The 19879-nt window shown below is 42.9% G+C and overlaps 1 protein-coding gene across 3 annotated transcripts in view; it reads right to left on the minus strand.

The window, feature by feature from the left end:
* NSMAF (neutral sphingomyelinase activation associated factor) overlaps nt 1–19879 on the minus strand; it is a 61175-nt gene that overhangs the window by 14150 nt on the left and 27146 nt on the right. For all 3 annotated transcript variants that reach the window (XM_059994680.1, XM_059994679.1, XM_059994678.1), the window contains exons 9-16: nt 19800–19852; nt 10085–10214; nt 8372–8443; nt 6559–6667; nt 4379–4555; nt 3267–3346; nt 2289–2379; nt 2127–2190 (exon numbers count right to left, since the gene is read on the minus strand). In XM_059994680.1, coding sequence (XP_059850663.1) covers nt 2127–2190; nt 2289–2379; nt 3267–3346; nt 4379–4555; nt 6559–6667; nt 8372–8443; nt 10085–10214; nt 19800–19852 — 776 coding nt within the window. The remainder of the gene's footprint in view (nt 1–2126; nt 2191–2288; nt 2380–3266; nt 3347–4378; nt 4556–6558; nt 6668–8371; nt 8444–10084; nt 10215–19799; nt 19853–19879) is intronic.

Raw genomic sequence — 19879 nt, forward strand, 5'->3', positions numbered from 1 at the left:
AGCAACAGCAGCACTTTCTAGGCCCCTGGGTGCTATTCTACACTGTACCTAAACCACATCATCTCGCTCATTAATCCACAATCCCCAGTATTCACAGGAGCTACCCCATCGGAGGAGCTCACGTGGATACTGGGGATTCACAGAAAACTCTGGGCCCACACAGGGAGTGAGCAAGGAGTCGGGATATGGACCTGGGGGTGGGTGTCCCCAAGTCCAGGCCAGGGACCTCCCCCATACATGGCCTCATTGAAGGGCCACTCGGGGCAGGTGCTTAAACATGAAACATCAGCAGTTATTCTAAGGGCTCATTTCGAAAAGGGATTATAAACAGCCATGTGCAGAGCTTAGAAAAAGACTGTAAAGACACAGACCAGGGCTTCCCTGGTGGCGCAGTGGTTGAGAGTCCGCCTGCCGATGCAGGGGACACAGGTTCGTGCCCGGGTCCGGGAAGATCCCACATGCCGCGGAGCGGCTGGGCCCATGAGCCATGGCCGCTGGGACTGCACGTCCGGAGCCTGTGCTCCGCAACGGGAGAGGCCACAACAGTGAGAGGCCCGCGTACCGCAAAAAAAAAAAAAAAAAAAAAAACAACACAGACCAAAAGATGAACAATGAGTGTTATCTCAGTGTGGTCAGGTGCCACATGAAATTTATTTTCTTCTTCATATTCTGATTTTGGGGGGTAAGAAAAGATTACCTTTATAATAAAAAAATTATTTAAATACTCACAGGGATCGTATTCAATTCATAGCAAGATTATTTAGAATAATGAAATGTTGGAAACAGCCTAGGTGTCCAACCATAGAGAAATAGTTAAAATAGTTAAATTATGGCATATGTTAGGATGTGATACATTAATTTAAAAAAAAAATCACCATTTTGAAGAACATCCAATAATACAGGGAAAACTTCAAGATCTAACAAAAGGCTATAAAATACAAAAGGCAGGACAACAATACTGTATTTAAAATATGTTCTCCATCACTAATCATTAGAGAAATGCAAATCAAAACTACAAAGAGGTATCACCTCACACCAGTCAGAATGGCCATCATCAGAAAATCTAGAAACAATAAATGCTGGAGAGGGTGTGGAGAAAAGGGAACCCTCTTGCACTGTTGGTGTGAATGTAAGTTGATACAGCCACTATGGAGAACAGTATGGAGGTTCCTTAAAAAACTACAAATAGAACGACCATATGACCCAGCAATCCCACTACTGGGCATATACCCTGAGAAAACCATAATTCAATAAGTGTCATGTACCACGATGCTCATTGCAGCTCTATTTACAATAGCCAGGACATGGAAGCAACCTAAGTGTCCATCAACAGATGAATGGATAAAGAAGATGTGGCACATATATACAATGGAATATTACTCAGCCATAAAAAGGAACAAAACTGAGTTATTTGTAGTGAGGTAGATGGACCTAGAATCTGTCATACAGAGTGAAGTAAGTCAGAAAGAGAAAAACAAATACCGTATGCTAACACATATATATGGAATCTAAAAAAAAAGAAATGGTTATGAAGAACCTAGGACCAGGACAGGAATAAAGACGCAGACGTAGAGAATGGACTTGAGGACATGGGGAGGGAGAAGGGTAAGCTGGGACGAAGTGAGAGAGTGGCATGGACATATATACACTACCAAATGTAAAACAGACAGCTAGTGGGAAGCAGCCGCATAGCACGGGGAGATCAGCTCGGTGCTGTGTGACCACCTAGAGGGGTGGGATAGGGAGGGTGGGAGGGAGACGCAAGAGGGAGGGGATATGGGGATATATGTATACGTATAGCTGATACACTTTGTTATACAGCAGAAACCAACACACCATTGTAAAGCAATTATACTCCAATAAAGATGTTAAAAAAATATATATAATACTTACACAATTGAACAAATATCAAAAAGAAAAAAAAGATGTTAAAAAATAAAATATGTTCTCACATTTACACACACACACGACTACACAAAGCCTGAGAGGAATAGATACAACAATTACTGTAGTGGTGTTTTTCATTTCCTTCCATTTTTGTTTAAATCTGGTTTTTTGAAAAGAACGTATTGCATATGCATAATGAGAAAGTTTAAAAAGTGCTAAGTGAGGCATTTATGCCGAACCTGTTGAACATTCTGTCTGCGTTGTCGAATCTTCCGTTCTGCAGACACAGCATATACTCTGGTGCTAGAGGGGGAAAAAGTCAGAGTTAAGCAAGATCACAAAACCACTGAAGAGTCCACGTGAAATAGCATGTCCCTGGGAGAGACGGCGAGGAGTCTTACCAATCCTGACCAGATAAAACAGCACGTAGCCCGGGGAGGAGTAGTGGCTGCCGTACATGAACTTGGGCTCCGGCATCTCCTGGTAGCGTGTCTACAACACAGAGAGAAAAAGTCCTGCTGAGCGCTGGCTGTGAAGACAGTAACCGACTCCAGTAGTAAAAGCCTAAGGAAGTCGTGGCCTGGACACATTCTAGCCCCTAATTTCTCTCCTAAAGAGGAAAAGGAGAAGATAAAAAAGAGGGGGGGCTTCCCTGGTGGCGCAGTGGTTGAGAGTCCGCCTGCCGATGCAGGGGACACGGGTTCGTGCCCCGGTCTGGGAAGATCCCACATGCCGCGGAGCGGCTGGGCCTGTGAGCCATGGCCGCTGAGCCTGCGCGTCCGGATTCTGTGCTCCACAATGGGAGAGGCCACAATGGCGAGAGGCCCGCGTACCGCAAATAAATAAATAAATAAAAATTAAAAAAAAAAAAGAGGGGTGAAAATCTGAGTAAACAGAGCATTCTTGCAACAAGTATCTTGGTGTTCTTGGCCTCATGGTAACAATGTCTGCCGGGGCAGGACTGAAAAGAAGAAATTTTATGCATGTCTTGTGCAGTTCACCAGAGAGCACCTTCGTGAAAATAAATGGGTAAACCTGTGATCGGCTCAGCTTCCTGCCTCCTGAATTGTAAGCAGAAATGCAGATGGTGAGCTGCTAAGTTCACAGGGGAAGGAAGGCAGCGGGCAGAGGGAGAGAGGATACGCTCAGAAACTTCGGTCTCTCCAGATAGACTTCCCCTAAGTCTTGAAGAAACGAGTTTCAGGTACTATAAAAACACAGGGGAAGGGGGTTCAATCCCTGGTCAGGGAACTAAGATCCCACGTGCTGTGTGGTGTGGCCACAGAGTAAATTTAAAAAAACCAACAAAAACAATCAAACAAAACATACGCCAAGGCTCCCAGGTTGCTTAGACACCAGGAATCTCTGAGTCCACGTACCAGCAGCCTCTCCAGACGTTCCTTGTTGAGGGCCCCTACTGGCTTACTGAGATCCCGGAAGGTTCCTGGATTTGACAGATCTATAAAAGAAATAAATTTTTAAAAATTACTTACAATAAATAAAGCCAACAAGCTTACCCTTAATAACATTATCTCCCTGAACGAATTCACATGCACACATTTATTTCCAAATAATAAATAGCTTTTTAAAAATTGAGACAGATCCATTAGAATTAATATTTCTGATGATTATTAATATAGCTGTAAAGGTTAGAATTTGAAGACCTACTGACACAAAAAACTATATTCCAAGTAAAACAAAGAAAAATAAACAAATTTCAAAAGCGATTATTCTACCAAAATTTACTTTTTAAGTTTGAATTATAGTGAATAGTATTATTCTGTGATAACAGCATAATTTGAGAACTGGGCACCTGAATATTATCAGATAAATAAATTATATTCCTAGAAAATCTGTTACCTCTTTCAACTACAAGGGGGCAATCAGTGTCAAAAGTGATTCAGTGTTCACAATATCTAATTTTAAGATACTACAAAATAAAATTACAGTACAATCACATTTTTCGTAAAATAATTTGAGAGAAAGAAAGAAGTATATATACCACAGTTAAAGTGGTTCTCTCTCGGTAATGTAATTACTGATGAGCCTTATTTCCTTCTTTGAGTGTTTCAGTACTTTCTAAGTGTTCTTTAATGAACAGCTATTATGTTTGGTAATCACATGTTTTCATGTGAATTGAAAAATAATACGGTAACCTGAGGCGCAATTTTCAAAGTGAAAATTAAGTATTTGAAAACACAGTACTTATTGGTAGCAGTGGTAACACTGGCTGAAGATCCCATGCATGTCTTCTGGGTGTGGCTTTCAAGAAGTATGTGAGTACTTTTAGAATTAAAAAAAATTCAGAGACAGTAGAGAGAAAACATACAGAACACACATAATTCCCATGACACCCATCCCGTATCGTGGCATGGAGACGGGCCATCGTCAGTAATAAAATCAAACGGGTCCTACTCTGTCCACGAATCACAACGTGGCTCTAAGAGGGAAGGTGTTCTTCGCTCTAAAAGCCAGGCTCTGTGGCACGCACCCAGCTCGGAGCTGCTGTAGTCGCCGACGACCCAGGGGAACACGGGGTACTGGGAGAGGTCGTTGCAGCTGCGGTCGGCCAGCGTGTTGAGGTGCAGCAGGTACTGGTAGTTGGACAGAAGCCCGCGCTGCCACTGCAGCGTGTAGCCCTCGGCCGTGCGCTCCGCCACGTGGTGCTCTGGGGGGACAGGTGAGGGCAGGCCCGGGTCACACTGAGCTCCACGTGTGTGGGCAGCGGTCACTCAGCATGTGAAGGCGCTACAGAGGCTTTCAGTGTAGACCCTTCAACCCATTTTTGAAACGTACATTTTAAAACAAGAAAAGTAGGCTACAGTTTGCTTTTACCGAAGAGTTGTTCTGTCAGGTATGAACGAGCATCTCCAAGATCCAGGAGGGAAATTATTAAATGTATGATATAAAACATATCACATCTATGAAATATATGATATAAAACATCACATCTATGAAATATATGATATAAAACAAATATGAAAGTATGGAGCAAATACATAAACATGACATGGTAATATATGTAACATCTGCAATATTTATATATAGTCTACAACAATATGTACTAACAAAGAATCCTTCCAAACGTGCTTGAGTTTTAATGCCTTTAAGAAACCATGACCATCTGTAAAACTCATTTCCTCCATTTCTTATGAAAGTAAAACGAAACAATCTTTTAGTTTTCTTTCAGGTCTGGAAGCGGGGTACACTACGGCTAATTTGTCACTGATTACGTATTATTTATGCAAGTGAGGAATCAGGAAAAGAATAGAAACTGCTGAAGGAGAAAACACGTATCTGTCAGAATTCTCAAAGCAGAAGGACCAGAAAGAGCCCCCAGAAAGAACCTCAGGAAAGACGGAACCACAGATGGTGTGGCACCAGTGATAACTTCCCTGTAAAATGAGTCAACTGTTCTATTTCGTTTAGAAAATTCTGCTTTCAGCTTTGTATTGGCTGCATCAAACTTATCTAACTCATTTGCTGATTCAATATTTATTCTTATTACTTTGCCAAGTTTCTTCTCTAATCAGCTACCAGGAAAGGGCTTAAAAACTCAAAACACTTATCCTCTGATTTTCTGCTCTCAGAACGTCTCAGAGAAAGTCTGAACGATCTCAGGAATGAACTCAGAGAGAACAGACGCTTCACAGAAGCAGACCTTTTAGGCCGTGGCAAGTTTTTTGACTTGAGATTTTAGGACTCACCATGAAAGTTGAGTTTTTTGTTGTCATCTTGTTATAGTTAGAAAAATTAAATCAGGAGGCAGGAGATAACAGTAAACTTATACCAAAGCTATACTTAAGCCCTAAGTTAAACTGAACAGCTTAGTGTGAGAAGAAAAAAAAAAATGAACTCAAACCTACTGTAAAATATGTTCTTTATTGAAAATAAACTATTCCTCCTTGAGAGAAAACTTCTAAGGGAGTAAGTCACTACACATCTCATAAATGATTTCACTGCACACGAGAACAGCAAACTAAGATGGTATTCATAAAATCCCAACATTGATTTTTTAAAATTCCATTCTAGTCATCTGACAATTTTGAAAACAAGAATAATTTAATTCAACCATACAACTTAATATGTTTATACTTGAAAAGAAAAATACAGGTGTTCTCTCTGATAAAAGTGGGAAAATTCACATTTCCCATGGAAGATTGAGGAAATATTAGTTGTAAGCAAACTGAGTCCCACGGTTCCATACTGAGCATAGAAGGTTCCTGTGTTCCTTTTGTACCGTTTTCCGGTTTTGAGATTAAGACCACAATTAATGATCACAGACACATGACTGGGTAACTGTCTCACATGAAGAAACTGAGTCCTGGTTTTCATAAACTAACATAAGACAGGACTGGACATAAAAATAATTAGGTGGATTCTTATAAAATCCATTCAACTTGGGGGTTGTTAAAATACAAAAAAACATTTAAATATATTTATCAAAAGTTTTTAAAACACAGGATTGAACTATTACCCAATTTCATTTATATTTCCCTTAATTTTCAGTATGCCATTCTGCTAACTATAGTTACTGATGAGAAGAAGTAAGCAGAACCACAGAGAGGTGATTCCAGATACAGAATTGCTCTCCTCTCACTTCCCATCCCAGTTACTCGGGAGTTGAACCACCTTCACATGAACAGATACAATGAAGAGTGAGCACCAAACCTAGGTATGTAGCAATGTAAAAATAGAGGTCATCTCGGTCTTGACGTTCATAGAACTTCAGGTAGACGTCGGAACACAGATCATCTTCTGTGCAAAACACTTCCAAGCCCTACAAGTCCAGAAAGAGAAGAAGAAAACAAACGGCATCTCAATGTGAGTGACGCAAGTACAAAAGCCTTTCAACTAAACACTTGGCATTTTTTTTTATTTTTTATTTTTTGCGGTATGCGGCCCTCTCACTGCTGCGGCCCCTCCCGTTGCGGAGCACAGGCTCCGGACGCGCAAGCTCAGCGGCCATGGCTCATGGGCCTAGCCGCTCCGCGGCATTTGGGATCTTCCTGGACCAGGGCACGAACCCGCGTCCCCCGCATCAGCAGGCGGACTCTCAACCACTGCGCCACCAGGGAAGCCCCTGCATTTTTTATTTGTAGGTTTTGTATGCATATTCCCCAGCAATAAATTTGATGTATAAGGACAAGACATGTGTCTCAGCTAAACTTTACAAAATCCCTTTGACCTTGAGGATCTTTATGATGACAGCATCTGTGAGTTTATTATGTTGAAATTCAGAACTGGCTAATCCAATGTCTTCACCTGTCTTCTTCAGAGACAAAGGTGTAGCTTTCTTTTACAAATTAAGTCGTAATTATGTCAACTTAAACTGATAATCGAATAACTCATTTAATTAGTAGGATGCAATTATTTTAAGAAAACTATGAGCTGCGTGAATGTTGTGAGGGTGAAGCCGAGACGGGACAGGAATAGACAGAGAAAGGATGAAGGCGCAGCGCTGTCCTAGGTTCAGATACAGGCTTCCAGCGCTACTAGTGAGGGAACCGAGGGAGTGAACTCCTGGTCTCGATTCCTTTGTGAAGTAGGGTATCATCTACCTCACGGGGATGGCGCTGATAAACGAATATTGTACACAGATTGCCCAGTAGGCAGAAGGTACTTAATCAATGCCAATTTCTTCTTTTTCTGACTGCATCTCTATACCCAAAGGAGGAGGAGATTTTTCATAGAATCTGTTTCCCTAATCCTCTGTTGGCACTGGAAATGGAGAATTGCCTTTTAAGTAAAATAGGCAGGAAAACGGTTAAATTTCATAAATACAAAACACCAAGATGAGATGCTTAAATATCCACAATGCTCTTGTAATGCCACCAACTTACTGGTTAATCTCTGAAGGAGAACAAACAGATTTATATCGATGTCCAGCTAAAACCCCTTGGAGACACACCTTCCGCGGCGACTGGTTTCTACAATAAGCGTGTGAGCCTCATGGAAGTGCGGACACGGGCTTATTCAGGAGAATGGCGGGGAGGGCCGCCTAGGTGACTGAAATGGTTATTTTATCCATTTCTCCCTCTCACCAAGCCTGAAGGCTGAATTCATACAAGTTAACCGTGAGGATACTACAGTTCCACTGAGAGCTGCCGTCGCAGCTTCCAAACTGCTTGGAGACCTCGCTGCTGTAACTGGACCGGTTCTGCGTCCATTATCCCCACATCCCCACACAAGCCTGGGAGGACCCTGAGAACTAGGCAGGGAGAAACTCAAGGGCACTTGAGCCCCCCTGCTCTTGGAGCCAAAGCCTTTTTCCCAACAGCCCTCCCCCCACAGAAAGAGTCGCTCCTTGATAAACTTCCAGCACAGCCAAAAGAAGGGGCGGCGGGCCTCACGGCCCCTCTGCTCGCAACACAAACACCCGCGCCTTTCAGACGAGCCCGAGGTGGGTGCAGGCCAGTAAACCACTGGCCAAGCTGAAGATAAGACAGTCACCCTCTAGAGGGGATGTTCCCCTCGAACTCACCAGAGGCATGAGGCCATGTCTCCTCTTGTAAATGCGGCGGACGTCGTGGAGTGTTATCTGGACCATGGGTTTCTTCAAAAGTAGAAAGACAATCTCAAATGTCAAGATTCTGACACAACTAGAAGCTGCCCTTCAGCTGTCCCACCCTAACTTCCTGACGGGTCACACCTGAACACCTGGAAAGTGAGCTCTGAGAACAGGGCGTGCCTCACTTTACACGCCGGTCTGCCCTTTTCACTAGCTTTGTGACCGTGGACCAGTCCCCCTACCCACCCCACCCCCGCTGGTACCCCCCAGGATGATAACGCAGGCATCTAGCTTTCAGGTTTCTGCAGGGTTGCTGAGGGGTAAGAAATATTAAAGGACTGGTGTAGACCTCCTCTCAGGAATTCTCCTATTTTTATAGACCTACGGTTTGCTCAGAACTGACATACGGCTTTTTTTTAGGATCCTGTCTTTTAGCTCCTTACACTACAGTGTAATAAGGCTCATAAACAGATATAGTATAAAGCAGGGCCTCTAAACTTTACAAGGAGGAAAACTGTCTCGCTTCTCCGGAGCCTTAAAATGCTAGTGAGAGAGCAACAAGGTCGCAAAAGGTACTGAGATCGGCTAAAAGGCGACAGGTCCACCCTCCTCCCTCCAAGTAAGAGGGAGGGAGAGCCTGCAGACGCAGGGTGTGTAGCCGTGGAAGCTGCCTGCAGACTGGCCACGGCCCCCAGCCCAGACCTGGGACCCTGAAGCTGTGGCTTATACTCAGATATTGTTGCTCAAATATTGACCGAGGCCACAGCAACAGCGCTGGTCCAGCCAATCGATGACACCACAAAGAATGCCGTCAGCAACGTGTACTGTGTCCACTGGAGGGCCCGGAGAGTGTGCCCTACCACCTGGTGGACAGAACTGTTATAGCATCACCTTTCACTTAGGAAAGTGTTCACGTTTCAGTGACATGTAATGACTGACCAGCCTGGAGAATTTCTTCCATGGCAGAAAACACTGCTATTCTTGAAGCTACCTGCTAAACGGTCCAACTGCACTCGCAGAGTATTAGGGTTTCTGTTCTTTCAATAAACCACTCTGAAAAGGGTCCGTATCTAGATAAAGCCGCCAATCTTTACAAGTTTTAGTGCAGAAATCTGAATTCATCTTTACTGTGTGGCCTCGTGAGCCTGAAGTCATCGTGCAAGAAAAGATGTTTCCAGCATCACAGCAGCAGAACTGCAGCTGCCCAGTGACAGCAGTGCCACACGCAGCTCTGCACTGGCTGGAGAGGCGACAGATGCAGATCTACCGATTTGGTTTGTAATTAAGGGAGAACGAGAAATACAACTTAGGTGACATATCAGCAAATACACAGAAAGCATCCATCTCTTCTTAACCTTAGTATATTTCATTGCTCTCTTGCAGAAGTGCTTCCGAGTAGAAAGGTATAAACCTCTAATGACCCTTTACTAAAATCAGAAGGGGCAGGGTTTCTTTTCCCCCGAAGTAACAGAAAGTCAGTCACAAGAGCTGAAACACGGGTGAGGGTGCATCAGGATTCCACGGGGAGCCGTTAAATACCAGATGCTGGATGGGGACGGGCGTAACTCTGACCCTCCCCAAAATGTGAGAACACTCTAACTGTCAAGTCAAGTTCACAGGAAAGAGAGCTTGAAGACGCAAACGGGAACACCAGAGGAGCCCTCCGCTGGCCTACAGACTACTTACCGGGTACCCATTGAGAGGCTGGAAATACAGGTTGGTGTCAGTGATGCACACGTGGCCAGGATTCGTCACCAGAGGTGTCACCATTTCTGCTTTGCATTCCATGTGCAGCTTTTCAGAAACACTTTGGAATCTGAGAATATGTTTTTTCCAGCAAAAGCAAGAAAAATCAGAAATCGATCTACTTTCTAGATTTAACTTTATCTGAGGGAGCTACAAAGTGACTCTGCAGAACAGGTGTCTAAACACCGCATTTGATACAAGAAAACTGGTGATATAAATCAGTCGCCTAAATAAAACTGACTTTCTTTTCAATGGTATAATGAATACTTGATTTTTTTAAAAGCAGATGAGGTTACGTATCAAAGAAGAGAAGACAGACAAGTAAAAAATACCAAATAACCCTGTTACTGGTACTCTTCACTCCTCCCCAAATAAGTCGGCCTTGAAACTGTTCTTACATTAACATAATTTTCTATTTTTGTGTCATTAAGACCTATTTTATTGTCATAGAAACTGTTTTGGCATGGGTAGCACTTACTGCACACCACGTTCTATAAGGCTATGAGTTTACTTGCATGTCAGTTCCAACGTATAGTCTTTTGTGGACCTACTGCAGTAAAACCAGTCAAAGGTGATCACCACGCCCTCCTAAATTATGTTAACTCATCAAAAAAGTCCATTTTCGTTCTGCTTTACTAATTTAAAAAAAAATAGAAGGGAAACAACCAAATCATCAAGAGTTTAGGCAATTACTTAGCTAAATAACTGAGCTAAAAATAAGTCTCCTCTGGGACTTCCCTGGTGGTGCAGTGGTTGGGAAACCACCTGCCAACGCAGGGAACACAGGTTCGATCCCTGGTCCAGGAAGATCCCACATGCCGCGGAGCAACTAAGCCCATGCGTCACAACTACTGAGCCTGCAGCCTAGAGCCCGCGAGCCACAACTACTGAAGCCCACGTGCCTAGAGCTCATGCTCCACAACAAGAGAAGCCACCACAATGAGAAGCCCGCGCACCACAACAAAGAGTAGCCCCCACTTGCAGCAACTAGAGAAAGCCCGCGCACAGCAAGGAAGACCCAACGCAGTCAAAAAAAAAAAAAAAAGTCTCCTCTTTAAGTAGTAGAACAAAAGCAGGGCTTCCCTAGTGGCGCAGTGGTTAAGAATCCGCCTGCCAATGCAGGGGACACGGGTTCGAGCCCTGGTCCGGGAAGATCCCACATGCCGCAGAGCAACTAAGCCCATGTGTCACAACTACTGAGCCTGCGCCCTAGAGCCCACGAGCCACAACTACTGAGCCCGCAAGCCAAAACTACTGAAGCCCACGCACCTAGAGCCCATGCTCCGCAACAGGAGAAGCCACTGCAGTGAGAAGCCCACCACCAAAACGAAGAGTAGCCCCCGCTTGCCGCAACTAGAGAAAGCCCGCGTGCAGCAGCGAAGACCCAACGCAGCCAAAAATAAATAAATGTATTAAAAAAGCAAACACAAAATCACACAGGAGCAGGCTTCCTCTTCCAGTTTGGACGTGAAGGAGACCTCACAGCTCTCATCCCAACCACAAAACCTGCCAGATGAGCTACACAATCCTTGCTATGTTTAGAAACCCATCAGAAAGCTCAGGTGCAGAGAAACCTAAATGAAGGGACAAGCAGTTGAGTGGCAGGAGGAGGGGCAATCTTCCACAGGGGGTGAGGGCTGCAGGATGAGGGAGACGCCAGACAGCAGGAGTTGGGCCTGGAGGGCACAGATGCTCCGTGGGCGGAGAGCTGGAGGCTCAGCTGGGAAGCACAGGATGTCTGCAACTCCTTCAAGGGCACCGACCCCAAGCCCCACAGAGGACAGCTCTGCGCACTCCCACCGTGGAACTGGGCATGGGGACCTGGATTTAACCCAGCTCCACTCATTACACTGACGGAGTCCCCAGGGCAAGCAGCGGGCAGGATGGGGGTGGGCATGACCGCCTCCGGAGGCAAATATTCCTCAGGTCAGTCTCTGCAGTTCCTTTAAAACAAACTTCCCAGCACACAAAAAATTTACAAGAAACACAAAGAAGTGAGTAAATATGACCCGCACTCATGAGAGAAGATTCCACGGAAGAGGACCCGGACGTCGGATCCATCAGAGGGAGACGTTAAGATAACTGTAGTAAATCTGCTAAAAGATCCAGAAGAAAAGATGGAAAACACACGTGAAGGGAAGGAAAACTTCATCCGAGAAGTAGAAACTACGAAAAAGAACTGAAAGGAAATGCTAGAAATGAAAATCTGGGCGAGAGGAAATGAAGAATGACTTAAACAAGCCTAACAGACTGGCACGGCAGAGGAAAAGCCCAGTGTGGCTGAAAACAAGGCCAATAAAAAAGTCCTAACTGAAACAGGACAGAAGGAGAATAATAATAATTTAAAAACACACAGAACAGAGTGTCTGAGATCTAAGCCAAACTATAAAACATACTAACACGAGTGTAACTCAAGTCACAGGAGAAGAGACAGGAGACGGGGCAGAAGAAACACTGAGTGGAGAGTGGTGAAAACTGTCTAATGTAAGACACCAGTTCACAGGCTCCGTTACCCAGAAACCCCCAGCAGGACAGGCGCAGAGAGACTACACCTTAATTCACAGTAACAACAGGACAAATGATGTGACTTTTCACAGGAAACAATGGACAGCAACATACAACGGAATGAAAACCCTTCAAGTAGTGAAAGAAAACCCTGTGAACCTAGTATTTTATCTCCAACAAAAACACCCTTCAAAAATGAGAGTAAGATAGAGGTATTTTCAGACAAAGCTGGGAGAATCCATCCGGACCAGATATGCACCGTAAGAAATGCTATAGGAAGTTCTTTGGGCTTAAGAGAAATGACACCAGATGCAACACCGGTTCTGCAGGAAGGAAAGACAAGCATCAGGAAACATAAGTATTCAAATCTCCAAGTAAACAGAAAAGAATTATTTCTCAGTATTTTAATTTATGTACCTATAAATGCATGTATCTCAATTCTTGGGATGGGGAGTTTCGGATTGACACGTACACACTGCTATATTTAAAACAGATAACCAACAAGAACCTACTGCAAAATAAAAAAAAAAAAAAGTAAAAAAAATTCTTTAGAAACCTAAAAGGGGGCTTCCCTGGTGGTGCAGTGGTTGAGAGTCCGCCTGCTGATGCAGGGGACACGGGTTTGTGCCCCGGTCCGGGAGGATCCCACATGCCGCGGAGCGGCTGGGCCTGTGAGCCATGGCCGCTGAGCATGCGCGTCTGGAGCCTGTGCTCCGCAACGGGAGAGGCCGCCAACAGTGAGAGGCCGCCAACAGTGAGAGGCCCGCGGACCGCAAAAAAAAAAAAAAAAACCTAAAATAAGAACACCGTATCATGGGTTTTATAGAAATTTAATATAAAACCACAGATCACAAAGGGCAGGAGGGGTTATGTGGAAACACACTGCTGTAAGGCTCTTGAACTACTGTAAAGGAGTGTAATATACTCTTACCTGAAGGTACGCTACGTACAAGGTGCATATTGTGAGCTCCAGAGTGACCACTAAGAATGACACCAAGCACTACAGCTAAAAAGTAGAATACTTAAAAATACCAGATTCACCCAAAAGAAGGCAAGAAAGGAGGATCAGAGAAACAAAGAACAAATGAAATGCTAGGAAACAAATATTAAGATAGTGGGTTTAAAAACCAACTATATCCATAATTACATAATTATAAATGAATTAAACAATCCAATTAACAAGCAGAGACTTTCAGACTGTATAAAAAGACTCAACTATATAAAGTGTTTTTTAGAAACGGAATAAGACACAGACAAGTTAAAAGTAAAAAGGATAGAAAAAGATACAGCATGCAATCACAACATGTAAGAAACCTGGTGTCATAAATGTATGTAAACCTAATAACAGAGCCTGCCAGTACACAAGGCATAAACTGACAGAAATACAGGGGAAAATAAACAATTCCACAATCATTACTGGTAATTTTAACACCCTCCTCTCAGTAAGTGACAGAGCAAGTCAACAAAATGTCAGTCAAGTATAGATGATCCGAACAACCATCAGCCAACTGGCCCTAAATGACGGGTACAGAGCACCATACTCCACAACTTCAGAGCACTCGTTCCTTTCACAGGCCTGGGAAACCTGTGTCAGGACAGACTACGCAGAGCCATACAACCCATCTCAACAAACATCAAAAGACTGAACCAGGGCTTCCCTGGTGGCACAGTGGTTAGGAATCCGCCTGCCAATGCAGGGGACATGGGTTCGAGCCCTGGGCCGGGAGGATCCCACATGCCGCGGAGCAACTCAGCCCGTGCGTCAACTACTGAGCCTGCGCTCTAGAGCCCATGAGCCACAACTACTGAAGCCCGTGTGCCTAAGAGCCTGGGCTCTGCAACAAGAGAAGCCACCGCAATGAGAAGCCCGCGTGCCACAACGAAGAGTAGTCCCCGCTCGCCGCAACTAGAGAAAGCCCACGTGCAACAACGAGGACCCAACACAGCCAAAAATAAATAAATAAAATAAATAAATTTATTTAAAAAAAAAGACTGAACCATATACTCTCTGAACCAAGAGAGTATTAGATTAGAAATCAATAACAATACAACAGTAACAAGATCCCCAAATACAGAGAAGATAAACAACATACTTCCAAATAACCCAAAGAAAAAACCCAATGGGTCAAAGAAGAAATGACAAAGGAAATTATGAAATATTTCATATGAATGATAATAAAAACATATCAAAATCTGAGGGATGCAGCTGAGCAGTGCTTAGAGGTAAATTTATGTTCTAGTCCTACTTATAAAAGAAGGTCTAAAATCAGTGATCTAAACTGTGTAGGAAGCTGGAAAGAGAACAAGTTAAACCCAAAGTAAGCTGAAGGAAGGAAATCAATTTTATATAAAATGATTTTTATGTAAAAATAGAGAAAAATCAATAAAGTCAAAAGTTGGATCTTTAAAAAGGTTAATAAAATTGGCAAACCTCTGGCAATACTGATAAAGAAAAAACATAAAGCATCAACGTAAGGAATGAAAGAGGGACCATAACTGCAGATCCTACTGACGTTCAGAGGACATTAACAACTTGATGCCCACATCTGACAACTTGGATGAACTGGACAAAGGTTTTGAAAAATGCAGCCTGACAAAATAGACACAAGAAGAAACAGACAACCTAACTATGTGTCAAGCAAATAGACTGACTAAGTAAGAACACTTCAGGCCTCCATGGCTTCACCAGTAAATGTGGTTAAAAATTTAAGCAAGAAATACAATCCTACACAAACGCTTTTGGGAAACAGAAGATAAAGGGAGATTTCTAACCTCATGTTATGTGGCTAGCATAACCCTGACGGCAAAACCTCACAAATACACTAGGATTTACAGAGCAACATCCCTAAACAGAGATGCAAAGATCCTTTACAAAATACTAGCAAAGCAAGTCCAGCAATACGTAAAAAGAACAACATATCGTAAGCAAGGTGGATTCATCCCATGAATACAAGGTTGTTTTAACACTGAAAAAACAACATAATTCACATTAACAGAATTAAAGAAAAAAAGATCATCCCAATAAATGCACAAAAAGTACTTAACAAAATTCTAAACTTTTTTTGAAAATACTCTCAGCAAACCAGGAATAAAAAGAAACTTCGTCACTCTGATAAAGGGCATCTATGAAAAACCTACAGCTGGAATCATTCTTTTGTTTTTTGTGTTTTGGTTTTTTTTTTTGTGGTACGCGGGCCTCTCACTGTTGTGGCCTCTCCCGTTACGGGGCACAGGCTCCAGACGCACAGGCTCGGCGGCCATGGCTCACGGGCCCAGCCACTCCGCAGCATGTGGGATCTTCCCGGACCGGGGCGTGAACCCGTGTCCCCTGCATCGGCAGGCGGACTCTCAACCACTGCGCCACCAGGGAAGCCCTGGCATCATTCTTTAATGGTGAAACATTAAACTCTTTTCCTGTAAGATCAGGAACAAGGCAAGAATATGTCTGCTCCCACTGCGTCTATTAATCAAACTGTGCAATGAGGCAAGAAGTAGAAATAGAAGCCACAAGTATTTCTGTGAAACTGTCATTATTCACAGGTTAAATAATTATGGATATAGAAAACTCTATGGAATCTACAAAAAAACCTGCTAGGACTAATGAGTAAATTCTGAATTTGGAAAAGTCACAGGATACAAGGTCACTGTTTCTAAAAAACAAAAAACCAAAAAACAACAACAAAAAACTACTTCTATATACCAGTAACAAATTGGAAAATAAAATTTCAATAGCATCAAAAAACAACAACAGGGCTTCCCTGGTGGCGCAGTGGTTGAGAGTCCACCTGCCGATGCAGGGGACGCGGGTTCGTGCCCCGGTCCGGGAAGATCCCACATGCCGCGGAGCGGCCGGGCCCGTGAGCCATGGCCGCTGAGCCTGCGCGTCCGGAGCCTGTGCTCCGCAGCGAGAGAGACTGCAACAGTGAGAGGCCCACGTACCGCAAAAAAAAAAAAAAAAAAAAACCAAAAAAAAACTACTTCTATATACCAGTAACAAATTGGAAAATAAAATTTCAATAGCATCAAAAAAGTCTAGGATTACAGCCAACAAATCTACAATTACAGCATCCACACCCACTAAACATATAATAATGGGGGAACTGGATGAGGGGAAAAGAACTCTTTGCACTCACTGTCTTTACATCTTTTCTTTAAATCTAAAATTAGTCCAAAGTATTTTAAAGAGGACATTTTGGGGTACAAATGGGGAAACCTGAATATGGAGCTATAAGTTACCCGGCATACAGAATATTGCTACTTGAGTGTTATAACAGTATGGAGGAATGTCACAGAACTTTCTTGTGAGAGATACATGTTGAAGTAGTTATGGGTGAAGTGTCAGGAAGTCTTGCAGTGTCATTTCAAATGGTTCAGGGAAAAGTTGTATGCATATATTTTATATGTATCACACAAACATACATACATATGCACATCAGCTATACATGTATACACACATACAACATATATACAGACATATATGCATTATTTATACATGTACACACACACACACACACAGGGCAAGCAAGAGCATGAGCCTGAGCATGCAAGAACCAAAGCAAATTCAGCAAAATGTTGACAAATTAACGCTTGGTGACCCATAGGGTATCTGTGTTCACTATATTATCTTTCAACTTGTGAGGACTTGAACTTTTTCAGAATGAATAGGGAAAAATGAATACAGTTTCAATAAAAAAGCATTTCCTTGGAAGTATGATGAAAATTTATCTCAGCAAAAATTTACCTTCTTTCTTTTGGAGGAAGTATACAACCCTGAAATATCTCACTTCACGCTGCAAAAAAAGTCTTCCCCAAATTCTTCAGCCTAACACTTTAGAGACTGGATAAATCAAAAGTTTCATCGTGAACCATTTTAAAAATTAATGTCATGCTGAAGCCCAGGATTAAAGTCTAAACTGCTACTTAGAAAAATTACGCATTCTAGGTAGGTCAAAAGAAACTAATTCTTATTACTCCTTTTCCTTCCTAAAATGGAAGCTATTCTTTCCTCCCAACAGTCCACTTAACTAATATATCCTACAAGTACAAAAATGAAAAGAAAATTAATGCTATACAGGTGAAACAGAAAAAGAAGTAAACAAACAGAAACACAGAAAACACGTTATTAGCCAGATGGCTTTTCTGGCAAATTCTTTAACATTTGAAAATGTAGTGTAAGGGTCACAAAGGTAGCAATAAAACAGAATATTACAAACGAATCTCATTTATACACATAAGCTTCTAGCAAAAGCCTAGCACATAATAATCCATAGATGAATCTATTCAACCAATACTTTCTACTCTGTCCTAGGCCTGAGGATTCCAAATACAAAAATCTAAAAATAAATATCTAAAATAAAAATGGTATCTAGTGACTAGAGACTGAAACAATCGCTACAGAAGATTTTGTACATATTAGAGAACCTATATATAAAGTTAATGGAATGGATCACAATGTTTAGCAGGGTTGCTGAAAACAAAACGAATACACAAAAATACTACATTCTAAGTATCAACAATAAAATGAAATATTTTAGGATATCATTTACAACACCATCAAAAACACGAACTACCTGGAATAAATCTAGCACAAGAGAAGAAAGAACTTTATAAAGAAAAATCATAAAGAAGACTTAAATAAATGGAAAGTTTCACTGCAATCACAGTCAAAATCCCAGCAGGCTTTTCCTTTATGAAACTTGACAAGCGGAGTCTAAATTTACACAGAAGTATGTAAGACCAAGAACAGTGAAGACATAAGTTAAGAAGGGAAATAGGGTGCAGGACCCTGCACTGCCTGACATTAAGAGTTGTCCTAATAAAGACACAGACCTACTAGAGAATGGACTTGAGGATATGGGGAGGGGGAAGGGTAAGCTGTGACAAAGCGAGAGAGTGGCATGGACATATATACACTACCAAACGTAAGGTAGATAGCTAGTGGGAAGCAGCCGCATAGCACAGGGAGATCAGCTCGGTGCTTTGTGACCGCCTGGAGGGGTGGGAAAGGGAGGGTGGGAGGGAGACGCAAGAGGGAGGAGATATGGGGATATATGTATATGTATAACTGATTCACCTTGTTATAAAGCAGAAACTAACACACCATTGTAAAGCAATTATACTCCAATAAAGATGTAAAAAAAAAAAAAAGTTGTCCTAAAGCTACAGTAATTCATACAGTGATACCGCAGATGGAGATAGAGACAAATAGCCCAGATCTACTTAATAGGAGGAAATCTACTTAAAATAAGGCAAGAAACAAATAAGAGAACAGGTTAGTATAAAAGTATACTTACTTGCAGAAAATATATTGGATACTTAGAAAAGCCAAAAAATCCCAAAAACAAACAGAAAACCCAACACACCCCAAAACCAAAAACCGAAACAAAACTCCATTAGATCAGTAAGAATGTGGTCTCTAGGTCCCTGCAGGACACCTCAGGAAGGTACCTAACAGCCTGACGGGACAGGAAAGACCTTCCAGAACAACGCCAGCTCAGCTGAAATGAGAAGAGTAAGGAAGAGTTGGGCGGGTGCAGAAGAGGCAGGAGGCCATAAGGCACCTCGGGAATCGCACAGAACGCAGAGATCCAGAGCAGAGCATGCAAGAGGCACCGGCGGCCGGAACAGTGACGAAGGCTACACCAGAGCCCCGCGTGCAGGTGCGGTTAAGGCTCTACCCTGAAGGCGATGGAAGTCTGGAAGAGTTTCAAACAGACAAGTGATATAAAGAAATAAGTTCCTTAGAAAGAATGTATTTTAAAAGTACATTCGACACAGTGAGGGAAACGGGATTGGAGCAGGGAAGGCTGGAGCTGGAGACAAGCTAAACGCTGTCACTGTGATCTTAGTGGCAGGGGCTGGTGGCCTGAACGGAGGCGCTAACATATGAAAAGACAGGAGCTCGTAGACTAGGAAGATCGTGGAGAACCCCTGGCACCAGGCCTTTCTGATGGACAGATGTCAGCTGGGAGAAGTGGCAAGGAGACCCCAGACTGGTCTGGCACTGACGCCAGGGCCACTCCCCCAGACGAGCAGGTTTGGGGTGAGGCAGGTGGTAACACCCACTATCGGTTCTGGACACACTGAATGAGGCACGAGGTGACGATGCCACTGCTTTCGTAATCAGGAAACAAAATCATTGAAAACTTACCTGTTTTTGTCAAATGACGTCCTAGCCAAACGGGACTGCAAAATGGCTGTTATCTTTAAAACAGAATCATTTAAAAAGTA

This window comes from Delphinus delphis, chromosome 17 (assembly GCF_949987515.2).
Source record: "Delphinus delphis chromosome 17, mDelDel1.2, whole genome shotgun sequence".
Lineage (NCBI taxonomy): Eukaryota > Metazoa > Chordata > Mammalia > Artiodactyla > Delphinidae > Delphinus > Delphinus delphis.